We start from the raw sequence: 25,917 nt of genomic DNA, 5'->3' as shown, positions 1-25,917 counted from the left end.
GTAAAATTCTAAGCTGTTTGGATCTTGTGTGTGAAATTAGCTTAATAAAAGAACAAAGAACAATGAAGTCCACCCACACAACTTTAACAGAATAATCAGAAAATTCAAGCATTTTAAAATTTGATGCAAAACTGGCTGCAAGCAGAAAGGTGGGATTGGGTGTGGTGGAGAAGGCTGCTGGAATTTTATTAAATTATCTAACAACATAACATACGTTAATTTATGGATCCATTTTTTTCTGCTTGCAGCGAAGCCCTAAAATCAAGTCTATAATAAAAGCTGCATTGAAGGGCTGAGCTACACAAAGAGAATGGGATAGCTAGGACTTTTATTTTTGTAGCACAAGAAGCTGAGGTGTCAAAATCCGTGAGGGGGATAGATATGGTATACACATAATCTTTTACCTAGGACAGGGGAATCAAAAACAAGAGGACATATGTTTAAGATGGGAGAGGCAAGGTACCGAGGGACAGTTTTTCAGCCAGAGGATGGTGGGTATACGGAACAAGCTGCCAGAGAAGATAGTTGAGGCAGGTACTATAACAACATTTAAAAAGCACTTGGAGAGGTACATGGATAGGTAAGGTTCAGGGGGATATGGGCCAAAGGGCCTCTTTCCATGCTGTATGGCTCTATGACTGCCATGGTGAGGGTAAATCTCAGAGGCTAATTTGAGAATTCTGATGGCAGGAACAGTTTCTGTCCACTGCCCTTCTCACTGAATAGGACAGACCAAAACCTATTTTATGTTTTAAAATTATTGAGAGCAAATCCCTTATCACTCTAAACCTTTGTGCTGATTTGTCAGAGATCGACAAATATCAGGAAATAATGCAGGCACTGCAAAATGGCAGATAGTATGGGCTGCCCACCCAGTGAAAAATCAATTTATTATGGCAATAAAGAATATTAGAAGACAGAAATGAAGCGATGATTTGACTGACATTCCCATCAAAGTTCAATCATGACCACTTTCATCTCCCTACTTTGTCAGTGTCAATTCGTTTTTGCAGTCCCTTAATCAAATTCTAATTTTCAAAAAAATGTTTTAAGTTCATGTTGCCCAACAGTCCATTCTAAGGTTTAGATAGGTCATAGCCCTTTGTAGGTGAAATGTTTAAAGCAACTCTATCCAGCTAGTTTTATTTTTTTATGTTTAAACCTTTGAATTATTCCTGTGAACACACTGTTCTGTGACTTAGCACATTACCGTTCCCTTTTCAAGGAGTTACTTTCAAAAGCATGCAGAGTAAAATATGAATCTTTCTTGCCACTGCTGCACTTAAGTTATAGACAAAAGTAACTTTAGTTTAGTTTAGAGATACAGTGCGGCAACAGGCCCTTCAGCCCACCAAGTAGGCGCCAACCAGCGATCACCCCATACACTTGGGATAATTTTGTGCCTTACCGAAACAAATTGACCTACAAACCTGCACATCTGTGGAGTGTGGGAGGAAACCAGAGCACCCAGAAAAAACCCAAGCGGTCACAGGGAGAAATTCGGTACAGACGGCACCCATAGTCAGGATCGAACCTGGGTCTCTGCCGCTGCACCACCGTGTCGCCCTGATGCAGGCTCAGCTTTGAGGATTAAAAGGCACTGACCAGGGTAGACCAGAATTCAGTGTGTTTGATTCATTGATTTCCTGGTGCTTGTTTAGTCCAGATCATGGGGAGAAGCATCAACATCTAGATCAGAGAGCAAATTTTACCTCACATTCCCCAAAACTGCTTTCCTATTCTGGGGGGGGGGGGGGGGGGGGCTTATTCGGTAAGCAACCCACCTGACCTATCCATGGAAATGTCTGTGATTCCCATCAATAACCTATACTCTCAAAACTACAGTGGAAGTCAGTCATCCTAAATACCCAGAAATTAACAACTGCTGGGTGAAAATGTGTTGATTTTCCATTAGGTTTGACAATGCCTTTCCAGAATGAAAAAAACTAAAAGAAACTAGAATTCAAAGTGCTAATCTACGATGGGATTGGAAAGGAGTCGGGCACATGTTGTTTAACATATTGTCTCGACCTCGGGTGGCGCGGAGAGCCTCGGCAGCTCGCGCATCACGATTCCCCGTGTCCCTGCGATCAACGGAGGAATTGCAGATTTCCCACAGGGAGTATAATGGCCACCAGGGCCACCGCCCCCATGTTCTACCATCGGGCGGGGGAGACGGAGTGGGTTCAGACGCAAGCCGGTGGCCTCCAGTGACCGCCTGTAACCTGCTGTGACCTCCCGATCTGCAGATCGCTCATTCTTTCTGCACATTTTGAAGAATGGGGGCATTGTAGTGGGCGGGCGTGGGAGTCCAGCTGCGGGAGGCATGGCGCGAGGGCACTTGGGCTGGGTGCGGGGAGGGGCGCGACTTCACAAAAGAAAATTAGTCCAAAGAGGGGCCAGGAGGCAGGTGGGCCTTGATTGGAGGGGATGTGGGCATTGTGACGTCAGCAGCTGGGAAGCTTTGATTACTTTTTTTAAAGTTTTGTGAACAATTTTATTCAAAATCTGGGGAAATAATTTAGAGAGTGGATTTCTGAACTCATAAGAAAAATTTGTACTGAAAAATGTAAAATTCTCCCTGTTTTTGCCTCTGGTTTTCGAGGAGCTACGTTTCACAGCCAAAATGACACAGACACCCACACACACACACAGACACACTTTTAAAAGTATATAGATATATATGATAAATACAAATGTAAGAATAAATTAACACCGAAGTGAACAGGATAAGAACTTTACATTGCATTAGAAATCAAAAGTACTATTCTCCTAATAACAATTTAGTTAAAGACATTTTCAATTTTCTTTCAAGTTATGAATTTAGAAAATAATCCAAGAGATTGTTGACATGCCAAAACTTGTCAAAGATAGGCATCTATCTCATTATATTTCACAGCTTTTCTATTGTATAGGCAATGAAGTAAACTTCCAGAATACAACACTTTACAACATCATTCAAAATGTCAACAAATAATGATTATTAACAAAATGTTGTCATTTTAAGTTAACTTATTTGGGATATTAGATCCTTCATATTCACCACCTACAAAACTAAAAAGTTGTTAAAAATAATTCACCAAGTGGTCATACGGAGGATATACCCTAATTGGTCCGTTGTTCTCAATTTCTCCATACGTAAACAATTAAAAACTTACGGTAGATCTTAGATGAGGTGGCTTATCAATTGCTTTGACTAGCCTTGGAGCATCCCCTTTCTCTCCTGAAGATACGTGGCATATTGTGTCCCCTTGCAAAGTCAATTCCTTGAAAAAGAAATTATGAAGTTCACTTCACTAAACATCCAGTCATCTGATAATTCCTGCTACTCGCCAAAGATTTATTGAATTCATCAAATAGTATCTCAAAACCTGCCCAACCATTATGCTGGCTAAGCATAATCATTAGATGATAAAAAGTCCTCCAAGGAAACTGACAGGATGGATTTAATTTGAAAAATCGACAGACAAAAAGCTGTATTGGGGAAAAATAACAGTCCAGGGGAGAAATGTGTCCATGTAACCTTCCTGCAGAAATCAGACACCGTTGTTTCTTAAGAATGTAGCCTGCCAGTTTCAACATAGGTGGCCATTGAAATTTATAAGCAATCTCTTCTGTTGACATTTATGCAACATTACTCTGCTCAATAAGGTGACATTTGGCCAATTGGACTTTTAATATGCAGTTGCAAAAACAGACTTGCAGCTACTAAAAATACCATTCCATTTTTGAAAATCCTGTGGGAAAGAAAAAACTTATTGCAATTCTGAAACTGTCTAGCCCCCAAACCGCTTCCCCATGGACAATTTTTTTCACAGCGTGATTTTCTCCAACAAAGTTCCTTGGGAACGTAATCATTGCACTATAGCAAAACCATTTATACTGAGAACATGGGCAGAAATGATAAATTCATTCCTGTCAAAACATTATGCAGTTATCAGCAAGTCAGATAGTCTTAAATTCACCCTATTCTTTCCTCTTTGCATTATTTCAGCTAATCATTGCCAAAATGCAATTATAAAACTATACAATTCTTTAACGTAATCTTATCACGATGTAACATATTTCCATTTTTACCTTGTTTATTTTTCCAACTTCAGATATAGCTTGCTTGTTTCCTGGTTCCAGCCTCAATACAATTTCAAAATCTAACAAAATATTTAAAATGCAATTAAAACCTAAATGATCACTCTCTAATAAAACATTTGTGTCACACAAATGCTAAAGCAGCAATCTCCATGAAGAGAGACACAAAAAGCTGGAGTAACTCAGCGGGACAGGCAGCATCTCTGGAGAGAAGGAATGGGTGATGTTTCGGGTCGAGATCCTTCTTTTGACATTCAATAGCACTGGCATTGTTGAGAGTCCTGCCACTAATATTCTGGATGTCACCAAAGAGAGGAGACTAAATCAGGCCAGCCACATAAATATTGGGGTTATAGAGCATGTCAGATGCAGAGTATCCAGCAGTGAGTGGCTCAACTCCAGAAACCAAGGCACAAATCAGGATCTTAGTTTAGGTTAGAGGTACAGTGTGGAAACGGACCTTTAGCTCACCCAGTCCGCACCGGCCAGCAATCACCCATACATTAGTTCTATCCTACAAACTAGAGACAATTTACAGAAGCCAATTAAGCTACAAACCTGCACATCTTTGGAGAGTGAGAGGAAACTTGGGGAAACCCCACAGGGAGAATGTACAAACTCCATAGAGACAGCACCCAAAGTCAGAATCGTACCCAGGTCACTGGCACTCTAAGAAAGCAACTCTACCGCTGCACCACTATGCCATTCCAGCATGAATATTTTACACTTGGCTGGATTTGTGAGGCTCCAACAGCTGAACTCTCAACACCTTCCAAAATAAATAGCCCATCTGAGTGTCACCCATCTACTACAACAAACATTCATGCCCTCCACTACTGACACAGAGTAACCTTAGTATGTACCATCATTGGTACTTCCTTCTCCAAGAGTCAAAACCTTGGCACTAACTCCCCACCCAATAGAAAGATGCAGGTACTTTGATCCGAAAACTGCAATGGTTCAAAAAGGTGGATCATAGTCACCTCAGGGGCGCTTAGGAAGGGGCAATAATTGTTGGCCTTGACAACATTGCCCTGATTGTGAAAATTAATATACAGAAGGTAGAATAATTCTGAGTTAGTGAACAAAATAGCAAAACTATGAAGCAATTACTGGCATATTTTAATTTGGTGCAAGTGGCCATTTGGCCCATCAAGTCCATACTGGGTCTCAGAACCATTCCCTTCTTTTTCTATATCCTATTCTTTCTTACAAGCACATCAACACCAAGTTTAGGTTGTAAACTGAACATCTTCCATTAAGCTTCAAGACGCAAATGGAATTGTACTACTTTTAGCAAATAACAGCACATTAATCGTGTCACCATGAAATGAAAAATGGACCAGATAGTAAAAGCAGCTGACAAAACTGGTGGAAGCAAAACATGGATATTCAGGACACCATGCTAACACTAAAAGTAGATGTTGTTGTTTGACTTCGCTCAGTAAATGCCACCAACTGATTTAGCAAATGTGAACACATGGTACTAATTATTAAAAATTATACAAGTGATTGTCACCTGTGAAAACCCAGGCAGCTTTGCTGAATAATATCCAAGCCTGAACTGCAATCAACTAAATGGGAGAGAAACATGTTCAAAGGAACAGCCATAATTAACATACAGGAGTATCCCTGTTGGCTCCTCTTCAAAGTAATTAAAAGATCCACAAAAAACATCTTTAACCAATCTCACCTTCTTTGGCTTCCATCATCTTTCCAAGGCACAGACGGGCTGTTCCTCTTCTTGCGAATGCTTTGGAATAAGTATTATCCAGCGAGATCGCTTGGCTACAGTCAGCTTCTGCCTCTGCAAACCTAAAATTTTATTAACTGGCTCAAGTGTCATTAACAAGTGGTTCTGAAAGAATTTTTTTTTTGTTAGTGCTACCTCAAGAATATGGTATGTACTGCACGAGTGCTTAAAATGTTCTATTTTAATTTTTATGAACTGATGGATTCATGACCTCTCCATCCATTTAATGTCACGTCTTAGAAAGGTAGGATATTAATTACGATGGCAATGAACTAAACCAGCTTCCCATTTAAATGTTAGTATTTCGTCCCAAGTTTTAACCATTAAAGTCAGATTAAATTACCAGATAAAATATCAAAATTCAGGAAACCTTTGCCTGAAATGTTGCTACTATAATGGTTATGCAGTCCTTAAGCTCAGAGGTAATTTGGATTTCAAAATATTTTTAATTAAAAAATTATCAACTTTATCTGATAACAGTACTAAATGGAATATTAAATTATGAAGTCATAATGATAACTACGATTTAATGTGATACTCAATTTACTAAATTCAACAGCATCTGTCTTTAAAATAAAACTTACTTTTCAAGTTTTAGCAAAGCCATGGCCCGGTTAGCTGGTAAAAGTGCATTGGTGCCATCTGCTGTTATCCCTCTGGTGTAGCATTCAATTGCTTCTAAATACTTGCCTTGCTTAAAGTAATCATTGCCCTGTAATGAAACCATTTGCGACTTCAAAATTATGGAATCAGTAGCTAGCAGTAAATAAGAACAGAATTACATCAGATCAAAAATGTACAAGTTTCAAATGTGCTGTTAAATGTTCATTCTTATTTGGGCTCTTTACAATTTCAAACACCAAAAAACAAACTTTATTCAGAATAAAATACATATGCAAAACAAGAACTGTGCAAAAACTCTTCAGACATTCTCAGCGTCTATCCATTCATTAGTCATATTCAGTAGTGTTTGCAACTATCCTTAAACAAAGCATCCTTGCCACCCCTGTGGTCCCATTAAGTGATATCACTTCTTTTGTTTGATGGGTGTCTCCATTGGATTCTGCCCCTCAATGTCCAGCAGTGGAAGGAGGAGACCATGCAGGAGACTGTGGTCCTCCCCCACAGAGCCTTGGCGTTGGTTGCACCAAGCTTTAGTGAGCCCCTCATCAGTACTCCTGCATGGAATGGGCCAGTCAGCCACATTCCCCGACAGACATCTCGCTCTGCTGGGAGGCCAACAAGTTTCAGGCAGACCAAAGAGTGTCTTTCACCGAGTTGATGGTCTTACAGCAGCCCTTAATGTGTCCCTAGGAACAGCCGTAAATCAGTTAAGGAGCTGCTCGTGAAGAGTGGTGACAAGGCCCCTTGATCCTTCTCCAGACCCGTTTTGCAAATTCACATGCTGTGAAAAGGTGGGCAACTCATCCCGAAGGCAGCGCGCATCAGCAGTAACATTCTGATGGTGCAGGAAGGATCTGACTATGAAGGCCCCTCTCCATGCCAGCCAAGCAAGGTCCTGGTGCTTGTTTGTGAGTTTTGGCTCAGGGACCACACCACAGGATCCATGACCACATGCCGCAGGTGGAGGGCAAACTTGAGCCGTTAATTTGGATAGTCTATGTATGCATTCAGATTTGAAATTACACTGCACACCCGTGGCATTTCACATTGGTTCAGGAGTATTGATCCAGAGCAGGTACAATTTGTGGATTTCTTCAGATAAAGCATATTCATTAGCAAGAATCAACATCTTGCATTCAAATCAGGCATCAAACTGTAAAATGCAAGTATTTTAGTGGCCTGACCAATTGAACCTAGCCGTTCTGAAAGGCATTTTAAATCTCTCTCTCGCTGGTCATCAACATACCAAGTCTTTCTCAAAAATGGCTTCTTGTTTCGCTTGTGCTTCAGTCACTCTCTTCTTCTCACCGTCTTCCATCTTTTCATTGTTTGATTGATTTTGATCTTCATTGCACTCTTTTGGTGCTAAAGCCTAACAAGAGACACATACTTTAATTATAATGCATGAAGGGGCCACCGGGCAAATTTACACATGTTCCCTGCGCATTTGGTGCTTTTAAGTATCAGTTATTCTGTCCTTATACTTTCTTTGTAATGTAAATCCAAATCGTACATTCCCAAAAACCAACGTATTTTACTACACTATGGGTACCGCTGTAATTACTACCATTTTTCATTTATTTAGGGTGAAGCCTCAGTAAAACATGCAAGATAACAAACTATTTTGATTGTACTTAGATTATTTTAAAGATTCCCTGAGAAACATTTTGGCTGCAAACAATCTGCTTAAGTGGAACTACTGTTCACAATTTCACACCAATTTTAAAAGCAATTGCAAAGGAAATGTTGATATAAACAAATATATGGCTTGGATTTTACACTACATTTGACATTACATTGGCTCTGGTGTCAGATCTGCAACAGTGTTTCGGACTGGCTATGAAACGACAAGAAAGCGAATGGTATGTTAGCTTTCATTGCAAAAGGATTTGAGTATAGGAGCAGGGAGGTTCTACTGCAGTTGTACAGGGTCTTGGTGAGACCACACCTGGAGTATTGCGTACAGTTTTGGTCTCCAAATCTGAGGAAGGACATTATTGCCATAGAGGGAGTGCAGAGACGGTTCACCAGACTGATTCCTGGGATGTCAGGACTGTCTTATGAAGAAAGACTGGATAGACTTGGTTTATACTCTCTAGAATTTAGGAGATTGAGAGGGGATCTTATAGAAACTTACAAAATTCTTAAGGGGTTGACAGGCTAGATGCAGGAAGATTGTTCCCGATGTTAGGGAAGTCCCAGGACAAGGGGTCACAGCTTAAGGATAAGGGGGAAATCCTTTAAAACCGAGATGAGAAGAACTTTTTTCACACAGAGAGTGGTGAATCTCTGGAACTCTCTGCCACAGAGGGTAGTTGAGGCCAGTTCATTGGCTATATTTAAGAGGGAGTTATATGTGGCCCTTGTGGCTAAGGGGATCATGGGGTATGGAGAGAAGGCAGGTATGGGATACTGAGTTGGATGATCAGCCATGATCATATTGAATGGCGGTGCAGGCTCGAAGGGCCGAATGGCCTACTCCTGCACCTAATTTCTATGTATGTTTCTATGACTCTTCAATCAATCAATTTGAAGAAACTTCACCTAATCCAAACCAGGAATTAGATAATACAAATTATATTTAAATAGTGTACCAATAACAGCAAATGGATGATGCAGTTGAGATTAACGGCAAAATGGATAATCCAGCAAGGCTTTGGAACCAAAGGTGCCAGGAAATCAATGGTGCACTTGCACATGTGGATATCAGCAGATGCTGTTCAGCTGGCTCAACTGAACAGCAAAAGGCATTTTAATTCGGAGTCACATGAGTGACTACGTGAAGAAGCCCCGTTCAGCCGCACGTGCATCATTACGTCAGACGCATTGGTGCAGGCGGCCGATTGGAGCAGCAGGAGCTTCTCCAGCCCGGTAAGTTTAAACTTCAGGTAAGGTTGTTTTCTTACCTGTGTTATTCCTTGCAGGAACCTCTTCTTCCAGAGGCTTCCTGCCGGAGGATTCGCGAGGCCCGACGAGGGAACCAGCTATGGGCTGTGGGGAAACCCCGGTTCTGGCCGCGGGAGCGGATAGCTGGAAAATGTCGGGTGTCGCGAAGTCGGTCGCCGATGGGTGGTCAGTGGCTTCCAGGCGCTCCTGGTGCCGGGAGGGTTTCTCTTCGATAGGCACATAGACACTGGGGTTCCCGGGGAGAGGACCTCCAGTAGGCTGGGTGTCAGATGAGTTTTCCCTCCAACATAAATATTAATGCTGGGGTTCCCGGGGAGGGGACGTCCAGTAGACCGGGTGTCGGGAGGGTTTCCCTCCAATATAAATATTAATGCTGTGGTTCCCGTGGAGGGGACCTCCAGGGGACTGGGTGTCGGGAGAGTTTTTCCTGATATAATATAGATGCCGGGTGTCGGGAGGTTTTTCCCCCGATATATACATAGATACTGGGGTTCCCGGATAGGGGTTAAACAGACCGGAAAGGTCAGCCCTGGTGCCTGTAGGGGTTTTCCCTCCGGTAATATATATGGATGCTGGGATTCCCGGGGGAGGGGAAATCCACCAGCAATGCGGTGCCCAGACCGCAGAGGTCCCCAAGATATGGGGTAAATCGACCAAAGTGGTCAGTCCTGGTGCCGGGAGGGTTCCCTTACGGTAAAGAAATAATGTGGACCAGGATGGAGCCCTATTGAATCGATGTAGTGAGTGGACCCTCTGAGTGGATACAAGTGCCATCCACATGAGCATTTTCAGGGTAGTTTGTTCGAGGCTGAGGAATCTGGCTGGTGGCCATTCCCTGAGGTACGTCAGGACCACACTGACATCCCATAATGGGTATACTTTGGTCTAGGGGTTTGATGTTTTAGATGCCCTTCATTAATTTGACCACCAGTGGATGGGATCCCATCGGCTGTTGTCCTGGTGCTGGTTTCAAATAAGCAGACAGGGCACTCCTTGCTGTGTTGACGGCACTGTAGCCGATTCCTCTTTGTGGTGTAGGTAGGCCAGGAACTCCAGTGCGTTGGTGACTGTTGCTGTTGTGTACGTGGTCCCTGTTTCCTGGCAGTACTTCTCCCATTTCTTGATGCTGGTTAAGTACTGCTTCTTAGTGGATGTTCGAAAGGGATGCTGACATGGTGTTGATGGTTTGTTCTGACTTCAACAAACATGTCATGCAGTACTGGGAACCATGGCTGTGTAGGCCAGTCGGGTACTATCAAACCCTGATGCAGAGTCCATCTGTATTTCTCAGGTCAGATGATCAGCTGCTCCTGATTGGGCCAAAAACTAAGCGGAAGCTCAGAGGGGACCGCTCCGAGATTGTGGAATTAATTGCCTCTGCACGTTAAACAGGCCCCTTCTCTAGCTGTTTTTAAGTCACTCCTGAAGACATATCTATTCTCCGTGGCCTTTGTAGACCAGTGTGTCGACTTATTTATTTACTTTATTTGCTTGGTTTTGCTTCGTGGTTCGTACTCATGTTTTTTGTCTTTTAATTTATTGTTGAATTTTCGTATGTAATTTATGCGCCTCGTGTTAGCTGTATGTTCTGTTGTTCTGCCTGTTTATGATGTCTTGCTTATTTTTTTTATTTATTTTTTCTGTACAGCACTTTGGTCAGCTTTGGTTGTTTTTTTAAGGTGCTTAACAAATAAAGTTATTATTATTATTATTATTATTATTTTTCATAGTATCTGACTGATGAGGCAGAAGGGAGGGAAAACATAGAAGAAGGAATTTCCCCAATCCAGCGTGAAGGCATCTACTACCGCTGCTGCCTCTGGGTCTGGTTCCCAAGCGACATGCATAGGTATCTGGTGATTTAGCCTTGATGCAAATAAATCGATATCTGGCGTGCCATATATCTTGATAATATTTGCAAATGCTTTGGGTTTTACATCCATTCGATGTTGTCATTGAATTTGTGTGACCTGGTGTCTGCCACTGTATTTAGCTTACCTGATAGGTAAGTTGCTGACAGCCAAATATGTCTTTTTGACACACCATTGCCAAATTGTGTTGACCAATTTGTCGCATGATAACGATTTTATGCCTCCCATATGGTTAATGTAGGCCACCACCGTAGTATTCAAGATTCAAGATTCAATTCATTTGTCATTTGGACCCCTTGAAGTCCAAACAAAATGACGTTTCTGCAGCCATACATTACAAACAAAGACCCAAGACACAACATAATTTACATAAACATCCATCACATCGCTGTGATGGAAGACCAAAAAAACTTATCTCTCCACTGCACTCTCCCCCCCCCGATGTCAGAGTCAAAGTCAAAGCCCCCGGCTGGCGATGGCGATTGTCCCGCGGCCATTAAAGCCACGGGACAATTATCCATTTGTAACCGTACATGCAGTGATGCATATTTGATGTATATGCTTTTAATCCATAAAAGGCACCCAACATTGCTAAATAATTAATGCCCCGTGTAAGTAGTAATGATGACTTTAGGTTAGTCCATCTACCACCTGTTAAATAATGATAGGGCTGAAACTATGCCAACTGTTTTGATATAGTTTCAGTGGGTAATTTCATGACCCGATCATAATGACCTGCATGATATTTTAATGCCTGTACCTTTGCTCTTTGTAGATTTTATAATGCAATGGTCCGAATTGTGTAGCCAGGAATGCTGCTACCATTTTCCCAATTACTCTTGCTACTTGTCGAATAGTTGGTTGCTCGTTGACCATTAAATTGTGGCATAATTGTGCCAATTCAACCGTTTTGTCTTTTGGCAAGTTACAGTCATATGGACTGAATTAATTGTGAAGTCTAAGTAGTCCATGATAGTGGATGGCTTCAACTTTGATTTATCTGGATGTAAAACAAACCCCAGGGTTTCGAAAACTGTTTTGTAGCTGAAAAACAGCTGACATAGCCAATTCCATGGTCTTCTTATTAGTTTTGCCAGGGCTGGTTTTAGTATCTTAATGAATAACCTTGAACTGACGTTACCCCATGGGGTAATGCTTTAACTGTCATAGTTGCCCCATCCAGGTAAATTTTAGGTATCTGCGTAGATCCTTTTGAATGGGTACTGAATAGTAAGCATATTTGAGGCCAATGCTTGCCATAAAGTATCCTTTGAAATTAGATTCCTTATTTTACATATTTTTGTAGGCACCAGACCCACCTACCTCCATGGATATGGGCATTTCTTGTCTCTTCCCAGACCAGCCAGTCTGGCGCGTTGTCTGATGTGGCGGTGATGTTGGGGGGTGGCGCATATTCCATGGGGTCCTGCTCTGGGCCGTGGTCTAAAAGACTCCCGGGCATAAAGAAATGCTTTCCCGGTCCCCGAGCTTTCACCAGTCCCATATGGTAGACGTCGGCTGGTGGACGCGATGGGGTGCTGCCGCTTGGGTATTGTATTTTTGGGGGTTGCTCGTCCTGGGGCCTGCCCTCATGAGGCCGAAAGTTTTTATTCCCATGAGGTTTTTTTTCCAAAGAGCAGCGAGTCTGACTCAGTGGCTGGGGTTTAGCACAACCCAAATTTGGGATTTAGGGCAGGTCTTATGATTTATATACGGAGGTAATTTATCTCGCTCTGCATGTTGCACAACAGTGCGAGAGTGATTTGTTAGTTAGTGGTCATCTCCGTATTGTCCACAGAAAACGAGCAAATGGTGTGATGGCTGACGTCAGGAGCCTGAGGATCCGCTGCAGTATCAGCTCCTGGTCCGAGTATTTGTCCCGACGTGCCCCCAGATTTGGCTGTTGACTGCCGGCACTTTGAAGGACTATAATTTATTGGAGCTGTACATTTAAAAAAAGCCTCATTAACCACCTGCTCCTGTAGGTGCCTGTCAGAGAGGTGGTCAACGCTGGCCGTTAGTTTTTAGGCTCTAATGGCCTTCCTGCACGTGGGGTAGCCACGTAGCGGTCCACACACACCTAGCAGCTCTTCCTGTTCCTGCACCCCTGGCATACACCCGAATTCTTCAGCCAGTGACCCCCCTCTTCATGATCAGCCCAGCCCTGGTCACCCCAAAGCTAACCACACTAAGGAGGAAGCGATGGGCATTGCCTAGGCACTGTGGATATGCCTGAACCCTCCAGCGAGACTGCCCCTCACGTAGCGTGTCTCGCAGGAGCTCTTGCTCCAGGAACCGCTCTAGCGGCTCAGGCGGCTGTCTCTCTCCCATGCGGGTGGAGAGACGTCCCCTCCCACAAGTTGGAAGCCACCGGCCGGATGCCTCTTCGGATGGCTAAACATCCAGCCCGCAGCTTCTGTGCCTTGTAGAAGCGAGAGCGCCCCTCAAGCAGCGCGTCTCGCAGGCACCTGCTCCGAGAGCCGCTCCAGCGGCTCAGGCGGCTCGCTCTCCCCCCGTGCGGGTGGAGAGACGTCCCGTCCGAAATCGGGAAAACACCTGCCGGATGCCTCTTCGGGTGGCTATGCATCCAGCCCGCTGCTCAGGTACTAGCGGGCTGGGCTCGGCACGGTGTCGGGGAATAGCGGAACACCGGGTAAATCCCCCCCTCCCTGACGGAAAACGTTCCTCCTCGAACGGGGGACAGTTTTGTTCCAGAGCCTTTTTCTCTGCCTGTAAAACACAAGCAGAAAAAGGCTCCCCTGTAATAGAAACCCGACCTCAGGGTACTCACCTGAAGGTCCGTTTCATTCTGTAGCGGGTGCGCCTAACTCCCGTTGCAGCCGCTGTTGCACTGCTAGCGTTAATGCCGCGCATGCACGCTGAGCGGGTTCTTCACGTAGTCACTCATGTGACTCCGAAGTAAAATCATGAAACAAATAAATTAGGTAGACCCACAGAATCCCTTGCCTTGCGCAGGGGAATCGAGGACCAGAGGTTCAAGGTGAAGGGGAAAAGATTTAGTAGGAATCTGAGGATTAGCATTTTCACACAAAGAGTGGTGGTTGTATGGAACAAGCTGCCAGAGGAGGTAGTTGAGACTGGGACTATCCCAACATTTAAGAACCAGTTAGACAGGTACATGGATAGGACAAGTTTGAAAGGATATGGACCAAACGCATGCAGGTGGGACTAGTGTAGCTGGGACATGTTGGCCGGTGTTGGCAAGATGTGTCCGTATCCACCCTGTATCACTATGACATACTCAATGCAATTCCTTTCAACATTATGCAGAATTTTTAATAGTTTCATATTTTACCTCGTTTACTTTTCTGAGTTCATTGGTAGCTTCAAAGTTTCCAGCATCCAAGTTTAGCACCATTTCAAAATCTGAAACATTGAAGAATTTATTAAAATAATCAGTAATTACAATATATTCTGTCTACATTCATATGTATTAAATTTGGGCAAATGGCAATCAGAATATTACATTCCTGTGATGTCAAGTAATTCTGATTATTTTATCAAATACACCAGGGTGCAATGAAATTCCTTGTTCACATGAAGCTCACAGAGTGAACAATATCTAAGTCCCTACCTGGTCGGAGAGGCAGCTTTCCTCCGAGCAGCACCTTCGACCGGTCCTCGCGGCCTACCAGCGGGCCAGAGTGGCGTTTCCTGAGGGGACCGGCCAGGGCGTTGGGTTTGGCACAGCACTGGAGCACTATCGCGGAGGGGGCGATGCTTTACCTGGATCGCCACGCTGGAACTTCGGTGTCCTGGGACCTGCCGATTGAACATCGCGGAGCTGCGGCGATGAACTTAGATCGCCAGTGGTGGAGCTCTCGTCCTGTGCGGCCTGTTGGCTTCGGATGCCGCGGTCTCATGGTAAGGAAGCGGCCGTTCCAGGATCCCAATCCGCTGAGAGGGTTCTCCCGACGCCGGAGTACCATCACCCGGCGAGAAGGCCTGAAACATCGGGCCTCTGTCGTGGCGACTGTGGGGGCCTCAATAGGCCCGACCATGACTGGACAAGAGGATGGGGACTGGACTTTGTGCCTTTCCACACAGTGGGAACCATTGTGGAGGGATGTTTTGATATTTTAATGTTAAATTTCTTCTTTAATGTTATGTTGTATTTTTATTAATGTGCTGCAAGGACATCTGAATTTCTCCAGAAAGGGGGATTAATAAAGTATTTATTATTATTATTATTATTAGTATCTATACAAAATTAAAACTCTGATCTTATGCTCTTCCGGTTTGTGCGGTCTTTCTATTTGCGCAAAAACGCAACACGATAGGGCTACGATTTTTCATCAGCTCACTTCCAATTCTCCTGTGCTGCAAGTGCACAAAATTTCGTTCCGATCGGTAGTATGTTGTAAACGTTAGCGAGGTTTAAAACCATAAAAAACGCTTGTGCGCAGATTGGTCTCCTCTCCTGCCAGTCAGCGGGCGCGGATTGGTCGGTTCTCCTGTCACTCCCCGGGATGGTCCGCGCCTTCCTGTGCCATCATGTCTTTACTGGAGCGGAGGATGGTCGGCGGAGGTCTCCAACCGGACACAATTTTCAGAGGAACCGGGGCAGGGAAGTTGGAGATGTCGCCACTTGGAAAGCGCAGTCTGATCCCGGCGGAGGAGAGCATCCAGCGCCCGTTGCGAGTCCCAAAGGAGAGCGTCCAGTGCTCCGCTTTCGCAACGCCCGCAGCTCCAGCTTCCGGTCCCCCTCGGTGGCTCCTGCCCCCTCCATCATGATACCCTCCCTCTCCCCCATGGCTCTTCCCTGGTCTTTTCTTCAAGCTCTCCCCGCCCCCACGTCGGGAGAATATAGCAGCATGTTTGGGAAGGCGATTGGTTTAGGAGATAGATAGCAGTGGGGAAGGAGCGTTTCTTAACTCTGGACATCTGAGTTTTCAAGGTCCTGTATCCTCTCTCAGAAGGTAGAGGTGTGAAAGGGGTGAAATTGGAGAGCCTCAGACTATCTTTATTTGAACTTTACTGGCCTGTATCTTGTTCAAAATTTACCACCCTTCTTTTAAACTTTAAAATTACTAACCTTCTTTTGCACCCTGCAATTTATTCAGGTTAAAACGAGCTGCGCCTCGTCGAAGATATGCTTTCCAGAAGGACATGTCCAGTGCAATTGCCAAATTACAGTCTGATTCCGCCACACCATACCTGCACAGGAAACAAAACAATACAATAACTCAATCACAATAACTCAATCCAGAATGCTTCCATTGTGTACAATTCATTGCACAGTAAATATCAAATAGATTAAGTGGGCATGGCAAGATGTGCCCTGGGACCTAGTAAAAACAGCCTCTCAACCTCATTGAAGCAGTGATGCTAGATTGCATTGGAAGTTGGACAAGTGGAAGAAATTCAAAGGCAAGAATCATGACAACATACTTACAGGTAGGACATAATGTTTACATTAGGTGATAATGGAACAAATTACTGGGGCAAGAATTCTAAATTTATGATAGAAATGGGGATCAAATGAAGTTGACAAGTGCAAAAGTGAAGGAATCAAATGATTCAGGGAAGTTTAACAACAAAAGCTGGAAACAGCAAGTCAAGTTAAGGGTTTCAAACAAGTCAGTTAAAAGATACAAGCATACCTTTAGGTTTATTATTGTCAAATGTACCGAGGTACCATGAAAAGCTTTGTTTTGCATGCTATCCAAATAGATCAGATATACCATTAATAAATTGGAGGAACAGCACCTCATATTTCACTTTGGTACCTTACACCCCAGCGGTATGAACAATGACCTCTAACTTCAAATAGCCTTTGCTTTAACTCTCTCTCTCCATCCCCTTCCCATTTCTCCCACGAGTCTTACTGTCTCCGACTACATACTATCTCTGTCCCGCACTCTCCCCTGACATCAGTCTGAAGAAGGGTCTCGATCCGAAACTTCACCCATTCCTTCTCTCCAGAGATGTTGCCTGTAGGGAGTGAGTCACTCCAGCATTTTGTGTCTATCTGCAGTTCTTTCCTACACCATACATAAATATTATCAATTCAAACTCAAGTACAATAGAGCAATAGGGAATATAGAATATAGTTCTCAGCACAGATAAACACAAAATGCTGGAGTAACTGAGACAGGCAGCATCTCTGGAGAGAAGGAATGGGTGACATTTCGTGTCGAGTCCTTTCTTCAGACTTTAATGAAAGGGAAGTTGTTTGAGTCCGGTAGTGCGCACGTTCAAGCTCCTGTATCTTAACATTTGGGTGATACAGATTTGAGCACTTAGGTGAGTAGTATGGCTGCACTTCCAGAAATTAGGTAGAAAATGAACGCTCACCACAGCAGAAAATGAAACTTATAGTCTGCAGAGATGTGCATATACTTAATAAATACCAGGTTCTAAACATATAAATGTACCTTACTTTCACATCAGTTATGAACTAATATAACCCGAGTTGACTCTAGCTTAATAAGAAACCATTTTTAATGCAGGGAAACAAAATGCAAAATACTTTTATCAGAAATAACCAGATCCTTTTTAAAGGCATATATCCTTTCATTGCTTTACTTACTTTTTTCTTTTTAAGAAAGTTGCGGCACGATTTGTAGGGAATACTGGATTATAAGGATCCATTGTCATAGCTCTGGTGTAACATTCCATTGCTTCATCATATTTTCCATCTTTGAAGTAATCGTTGCCCTGGTATGAACAAAAACAAGGGTACATCACATCAGGTCCCATTGCTCTTTCTCTGACAAGCAAAGCTTTATCCACAGACTTGAAAGCAATTACATGAAACCAAAGGCAAAATTGCTCTCAGTGAAAATGGAAATATTTATTCACATCAAGATGCCAAAGAACATCTTAACTTACAATTCTCAATAAAACTAAAAATAGATAAATAGATTAATAAACAGATAGACAGAACATTCTGGTATAAGGGAAATCTATCTGTGTCTACTAAGGGAGATAGAAGCAATTTCATAACTTAAAACAATGTGTAGTCTGAGCTTGTAGATTTTTTTTAATGTTTCCCAAATATTTCCTGCGAGTGAATATTACATAATATCCCAGTAAAATATATACTGCAATTGAGATTCTACATTTGAAGTATGCTTAATGATAACAGTAATAATTCAGAATATATTAAAAATGGTGAGAAATCTGAGGAAGGTGCTGGTTTAAACATAGACACTAAATCCTAAATCAATTTTCTCCAGAGGTGCTGCCTGACCTGCTGAGGAATCTGAAGACTCGGCTGCCAGGGCTACATCTATAATGCATGATTAATTTGGAATAATATCAGTTCTGATATATATGACAATAAAACACTCTTGAGACCAATTCAACCTATATTTAAAAAAGATTCTGATTGCAAAAAAAAAGCACATTGCTGTTTCAGTTTTCGACCGACTGCTAATTGCTACGTAACAGTACTTTGGGGAAATTAATGCTTAATTGGTTGTAAACTGGTTAAAACCATATAAGGCACCAAACACACACAAGTAATTCATTTATTTAGAACTTTTCGTAATGGCATCTTATTGAGCACTGAGCAATACCTACTAAAGCTATTTAATTAAGTATTTTTGGATGCTCAGCATTTCCTGATGACAAGGCACTGGAGAGCTCCACAACAAATCTCAGACAGAGACAAGCCTTCCCCCACACCCAAGCACATTCATACACAAAGAAAGTATTAAAAATTACCTTATTTTAAAGTTTAGAAACACAGCATGGAAACAGGCCTTTCACCTCAACTATGCCGATGATCGATCAACCGAGTTCTACTTTTTCATCAACTCATGTAATACTAAGGGTGAGGGGTTATATACAGAGGCCCATTATCCTAAAAACCCACATATCTTTGGGGTGTGGGAGGAAACCCACATGTTCACGGGGAGGACATGCAAAACCTACAAAGTTAGCACCAGAGATCAGGATCGAACCCAGGTCCCTGGCGCTCTGAGGCAGTGGTACCAGCCTTATGCCCCTGTCCCATTTAGAAAACCTGAACGGAAACCTCTGGAGACTTTGCGCCCCAACCAAGGTTTCCGTGCGGTTCCCGAAGGTTGCAGGTGGTTGCCGGAGGTTACAGTGGAAGCACGTAGGAAGACGGACAAAAACCTCTGGGAACCGAACGGAAACCTTGGGTGGGGCGCAAAGTCTCCAGAGGTTTCCGTTCAGGTTTCCTAAGTGGGACAGGGGCATTAGTTCAACTGTGGCAGTGTTATCTCAACGTCAAGTTCCTTGCTTTTGGTTGGAGGACTGACTACTACCAACAGCACCCTTCAAAAGTTATTAAACCAAGACTGTGTGCCCTCCCACATGGATGTACGGAACAAATTTGAAGAACGCGCATTCCCCTGGGGTCCACGACAATCCCAATCAAAAGCAAAAAAATTACCTCCATGTTTGTTGTTGGTTAGTTTTGTTGTGCGTAAGTTCGCCGACTCGTTTACTATGCCTCAGGTACCATCACAATGTTTAAGAAGCATTTAGAAGGTACATTGGATAAGATAGGTTCAGAGGTATATAGGGCAAACCCAGGCAGGTGGAACAAGTGTAGATGGGGCATGTTGGTCGGAATTGGTATTTTGGGCCGATTGGCCTGTATCCACACTCTATGACTATTTCCCATATTGCAATTGTGATCATATTTCTGAAGAGTGTGGTTAGCAGCAAACCACTCAAAAAGCAGACCAAGCTATGTGAATTTTAATCCTGTTCACAAACTTCAGACTACTACCAAGTGTTAGTTTAATTCAGTCATCCACCAAATTTCACAACTCCCAGTCGGCTGTCAAGAGATCGTTATAAACACACCTTTTCTTTCTCAGCAAGAGCTTTCTCAACATCTATTTCCTCTTCTGTATCGGGCTCTGGAGTGCTGTCATTTTTATCCATATCGTCCAGTACTTTGTCCTAATGCAAAATGGAAAATTAATGCAATATTCAAACAAAAGCAATATTTGTACTTTAAGTTTCATTCAATTAAAAAACTGGTCAGCAAGTATTAATCTTTTAGCCAGATAAATACGAGTGATAATGCCCAAATAACAGACCGTCACAATATGCCACCTGGTTCACAATTATCCAACAATTAAATAATTCTGGCCGCCTAACATGTGATGCCAGCGTTATTGCTTATTCTTAACTTTCCGAAATGGCCACTGAGATCAAGAAGTTCTGAATCAAATGAAAGGCAAGTCAAGTCACTTTTATTTCTATAGCACATTTAAAAAACAACTCTCGTTGACCAAAGAGTTTTACATTGGTGGAGGTACTAATGTTATACAACAGTGGTTCATAGATTAAGTACATACATAAATATAGCCCTCCCTCAGAGGACGTCAAGAAAGGCTTGAGAGTAAAGATGAGTTTTAAGTCTCGACTTAAAAGTGTTGATGGAGGGGGCAGTTCTGATGGGAAGAATGATGGTGTTCCACATTCTAGGAGCTGCAACCGCAAAGGCGCGGTCGCCCCCGAGTTTATGCCTAGACTGCAGGATAATAATAATAATAATACATTTTATTTGTATAGCGCTTTTCAAGGACTCAAAGTCGCTTTACATGGTGAGTCAAGAACAAAACAAAATAGAGCAGTAAGACAGAGATGCAAAGGGGAGGGGGACATGGGACTAAGGGTATGCAGAGGTGAAGAGATGGGTCTTGAGGCTGGACTGGAAGATGGTGAGGGACTCAGAAGTTCGGATCAATTGTGGGAGGGAGTTCCAGAGCCTGGGAGCTGCCCTGGAGAAGGTTCTGTCTCCAAAAGTGCAGAGGTTGGATTTCAGAATGGAGAGGAGACCGGCTGAAATGGATCTGAGGGACCGTGAGGGTTGGTAGGGCAAGAGGAGGTCAGTGAGATAAGGGGGGGGGGGGGCAAGGGGTTGAGGGCTTTGTAGGTGAGGACCAGGGTTTTGTAGATGATCCGGTGGAAAATGGGGAGCCAGTGAAGTTCTTTGAAGACTGGGGTGATGTGGTGCCAGGATTTGGTGTGGTTAATGAGTCGGGTGGCTGCATTCTAGACCAGTTGGAGTCGGTTGATGTTGCTGGAATTTATGCCAAAGAGAAGAGAGTTGCAGTAGTCCAGTCGGGAGGAGATGAAGGCATGGATGAGTCTTTCAGCAGCGGGGGGGGTGTGAGAGAGGGTCTGATTTTGGCAATGGTGCGGTGGTAAAAAAAATGATGTTTTGACAACATGGCGGATGTGAGGCTCAAGGGAGAGGGTTGAGTCAAAGATCACGCCAAGGTTGCGGGCCTGAGGAGATGGGGAGACAGTGGTGCCGTCAATAGTGAGAGTGGGGTTGTTAATTTTGGTAAGTGTTGATTTGGAGCCAATGAGGAGAAATTCTGTTTTGTTACTGTTTAATTTAAGGAAGTTGAGTTGCATCCAAGATTTGATGGCTGACAGACAGGAGTTGATATGGGAGAGAGGGGGGTGGTGGGGGGACTTGGTGCTGAGATAGATCCGGGTGTCATCAGCATAGCAATGGAAGTCCAGTTTGAAGTGACGGAGTATATGACCAAGGGGGAGGATGTAGATGATGAAGAGGAGGGGACCGAGAACAGAGCCTTGGGGAACGCCTTGAGTGACAGTGGCTGTAGCAGAGGTGTGGTTATGGAGAGAGATGAAGTGGGATCGGTTGGAAAGGTAGGAACGGAGCCAGCTGAGTGCAGAACCTTCAATGCCAAGGTCTTTAAGTCTGGTAAGCAGGATGTTATGGTTCACGGTATCGAAGGCTGCACTCAGGTCGAGGAGGATGAGGATGTTGAGGGAACCAGTGTCAGCAGAGGTGAGGAGGTCGTTGAGGACTTTGAGGAGAGCAGTTTCTGTGCTTTGGAGGGGGCGAAATCCAGATTGGAGGGGTTCAAATAGGTTATACGCGAGGAGGTGGGAATGAAGTTGTGACGCGACGATACGCTCCAGGGTTTTTGAAAGAAAGGGGAGGTTTGAGATTGGGCGGTAGTTAATGAGAGAGGAGGGATCAAGACCAGGTTTCTTTAAGATTGGTGTGACAGCAGCAGTTTTGAAAGCAGAGGGGACAATTCCTTGGGACAATGAGGAGTTGAAGAGATTAATAAGGTAGGGGCAGAGAACGGGGAGGCAGGACTTCAGCTGGGGAATGGGGAGAGGGTCGAGGGAGCAGGTAGTGGGTTTGGAAGAGCTAATGAGTTTGGAGATTTCAGTAGGGGCGACCAGGTCAAACTGGGAGAGTAAGCAGTGTGGAGGAGGGGTAAGGAGGTAAGGAGATAAGGGGTGAGGAGGGATGTTCAATAACCCCAAGTCGGACGATCTGAGGGACCTGGAGGTGGTGTGGTGGGTAAGCAAACTTTTGATGTAGGTGGGGGCAAGCCCGTTAAGGGCTTTGTAAACATAAGGAAGGATCTTGAAATTTATTCAGAACCGCATAGGGAGCCCGTGGAGAGGGTTAGAATCGGGGTGATGTGGTCCCTTTTTCGGGTGCCCATCAGGAGTCTCGTTGCAGCGTTTTGGACCAGTTGCAGGCGGGACAGGGAAGACTGGCTGATGCCAGTGTAAAGGGAATTGCAGTAATCGAGGCGGGAGGAGATAAATGTGTGGATGATCTTTTCGAGGTCGTCAAACTGGAAGAATTGTTTTAATTTAGCTATCATCCGAAACTGAAAGAAGCTAGCTTTTACCACGGCATTGACTTGTTTGTCAAATTTCAATGCCGAGTCAAATATCACGCCAACGTTTTTGACGTGAGGTTTGAGTAATGGGGCAAGGCTTCCAAGGCTGCCTGCTATCGTTTTGATTGAGTCCGAGGGGCCGAGAAGAATGACCTCAGACTTACTCTCGTTTAGTTGGAGGAAGTTCTGGGCCATCCAACACTTTATATCCTCGAGGCAGTGGATATGGTTAAGTGGATTTGATGGGTTATTACCAATTTTTTATTTTATATAGGAAGTCAGCAGTTTTTTGGAATTACGTTTTGGGGCAATGGGATTGTGTCTGTACGTATGCACGCTGGTGTGAAACAATCTCAATTACAATCTGTGGAGAATTATTTTAAGGAAGGCATCAGATCGTCAGTTGCAGCTTTATAGTGCAAAATACTTATCTGCCATTGAACTCAATTCAAATGGAAGGAATAATCACAAAGACCCTGAACATCAATTTACTGCCTGACACGTGCAAGTAATTATCAATATATACATATCAAATTTAAAGTAGTAATATATACTGAAACACAAATATGCAATGAAAACTTACCACATCAAACTTTTCCCAAGATTTATAATCATAAGATTTTATCCTCGTAGATTTATTTTCTTCATTCTTCTTATTGTTCTGAGACGCGTGCTTTTTATTTGTCTTTGTCTTATAGTCTCGATTTCTTACAGGTGGTAAAGCCTATAAAATTTCAAAAGAATAATGAAGCACATTGAACCAAGTCATTACACATATTATTTACACTCACCACATTTTGATCATAACTAGTTTCATATTCATATTGTTGTAAACCATAATTTGAATTAAAGACTAAACTGGGCTTAAATATTTTAAGGGTGCAATTGGTTCCAATAGCCACAGAGGGGACCATTCAGCCCATCATGTCAATGGTGGTATTCAGAGCAATTCCACGAGTCCCATTCCGACAATGATTTCCCTATTCTCTCACATATTTTTCAACTCTCTGATGATTTTCCTGCCTCTCACCTACACTCATGGCAATTTTCAGCAGTCAACTGTCCTGCCTGTATGGCATTGGCATGTGGGAGGAAGCCAAAGAACCCAGAAATCCCAGTAAGTCTTTTCACAATTGTACAAATTATTGGCACAACCACAGCAGCACTACGTAGAATTGTGTTAGCTTTACTAATTGCCGTTCAGAGAAGATTTACTAGGTGCATTAGAAACAGGCCCGTTGGCCCAACTTGCTCAAGCCGAGCAACCTGCTCCATGTCCTACCTGCCTACGTTTGGCCCATATCCCTCTAATCGTGTACTTGTCTAAATATTTCTTAAACGTGGCAATGGCACCTGCCTCAACTACCTCCTCCGGCACCTTACTCCATACACCCACTCCCCTTTGTGTAAAATAGTTACCCATCAGGTTCCTATTAAATCTTCCCTCCCCTCACCTTAAATCGATGCCCTCTGCCTCTTGATTCCCATACACTGGGCAAAAAAAAAAAAGCATTTACCCAATCTATTCTTCTCATGATTTTGTACACCTCTATAAACTCACCCTTCATCATTCTGCGCTGCAAGGAATAAAGTCCTGGCCTGCTTAACCTCTCCCAATAGCACCCTCTGGATTCCTGAGATTAAGGGGGTAAAGAGGAATTGAGCAGGCTGTGCCCATATTTAGTTTAGAGAATAAGAAGCAAATGTATTGAGATGATGACCCTGATGTGATTTGATCAGTTAGATGCTGACAAGATGCTTCCCCTCACTGACAAACTTGGTGGCCTAGTTTTTTTGATCAAAGGTCACTCATTTAGAAGAGGAAAAGTAAAAATGTATAGGCACTGGAAAGCTGAACTAACAAAATTATATTTGAAACACCAGTATCCGGGTTCAATCGTGACCTGAGGTGCTGTCTATGTGAACTGTGCACATTCTTCATTTGGCTCCGTGTGTTTTCTTCGGGTGTTTTGCTTTCCTTCCACATCTCAAAGACTGGCTAGCCAGTAGGTTAACTGGCCTTTGTAAATTGCTCCTCTTGTACAGGGAGAGGATGCGAAAACGAGAAACCTAGAACTAGTGTGAATGGGTGATTGATGGTTAGTGTGGTCTCAGTGGGCCAAAGGATGTTAAGTAGCTGCTGCTAAACTAAATATTAATAAGGAGCATCAGATTTGTTTATCTCTATTGCAATGAATGGACGTCTGTACCAGAGCTAACCTAGCATAGGTTCAGTGGATAGTTGCTCCATCTACATTTTATACTACATCGTGAAAGCAGCCAACATAACCAACAGCACACTTCAACAGCCTCTCTCCCCCCTCCCTCGCTCCCTTCCCCAGGGCTCTTGACCCACCCCCACCACGGCTTTTCACCCCCTCTCTATCCCACCGAGTTCTCCAACGAACCTTTCCCCCTTCAGACAACTTCAACACCCTCTCCCTTTCTCAGGGACCTCCAACCCCAACAGGGGTTGCGACAGGGATCGATCTTCATCCCCAACAGGGATCATTCTCCCCACCCAACCCAGGATCGATATATCTCCCCCCATCACTCTCCACCCTCCCAACGGATGATCTTCATCTCCGCCCAGTTCCCGGGGCTCTCCCCCGCCCCGCACCTGTTCTGGAGCCGGCGCCGCGCCGCCCTGCCGCCGGAGATCCTCGTCCTTCTTCTTGATGTCCTTCTCCCAGCCGTCCAGCTCCCGCATGAAGTCCCGCAGCTCCTCGCTCTGGTGCCGCACCTGCAGCTGCAGCTCCACCGACTTGTTCAGGCCCGACATGACGAGCGGCCTCAACCCAACGCAACGTTCACCTTTCACCGCAGCCCGGCAGCGGGACGCTTCACCGCGGCGCCATGACACCCGCGCTCCCGGCCTGCACTGCACCGCGCCGCGCCGCCGGAAATTGCGTCAGTGGTAGGGCGCCATCTTGGTGTAGGAGCCCCGGTCACCGCCAAAGATTATAGAGGAGCATCTTTGGTCACCGCGTTGGTGGCCATGTTAGTACAGGAGCTCCCCCGGGCTGTTGGGTTCGGT

At 43.9% G+C, this 25,917-nt stretch overlaps 1 protein-coding gene across 1 annotated transcript in view; it reads right to left on the bottom strand.

The window, feature by feature from the left end:
- Nucleotides 1-25,783, bottom strand: part of rpap3 (RNA polymerase II associated protein 3) — a 42,801-nt gene extending 17,018 nt beyond the window's left edge. Inside the window, exons 1-11 of the mRNA XM_055650685.1 lie at nt 25,501-25,783; nt 23,464-23,604; nt 20,050-20,148; nt 17,795-17,922; nt 16,298-16,419; nt 14,558-14,628; nt 7,710-7,835; nt 6,424-6,551; nt 5,780-5,901; nt 4,078-4,148; nt 3,159-3,266 (exon numbers count right to left, since the gene is read on the bottom strand). Of these exons, the coding sequence (XP_055506660.1) occupies nt 3,159-3,266; nt 4,078-4,148; nt 5,780-5,901; nt 6,424-6,551; nt 7,710-7,835; nt 14,558-14,628; nt 16,298-16,419; nt 17,795-17,922; nt 20,050-20,148; nt 23,464-23,604; nt 25,501-25,662 (1,278 nt within the window). The 5' untranslated portion in view covers nt 25,663-25,783. The remainder of the gene's footprint in view (nt 1-3,158; nt 3,267-4,077; nt 4,149-5,779; nt 5,902-6,423; nt 6,552-7,709; nt 7,836-14,557; nt 14,629-16,297; nt 16,420-17,794; nt 17,923-20,049; nt 20,149-23,463; nt 23,605-25,500) is intronic.
- Between the last annotated feature and the right edge of the window lie 134 nt (nt 25,784-25,917).

This window comes from Leucoraja erinacea, chromosome 19 (genome assembly GCF_028641065.1).
Source record: "Leucoraja erinacea ecotype New England chromosome 19, Leri_hhj_1, whole genome shotgun sequence".
NCBI classification, from domain to species: Eukaryota; Metazoa; Chordata; class Chondrichthyes; order Rajiformes; family Rajidae; genus Leucoraja; species Leucoraja erinaceus.
Note: the sequence above shows the minus strand (reverse complement) of the source record. Positions and strands in the feature narration are given on the sequence as shown.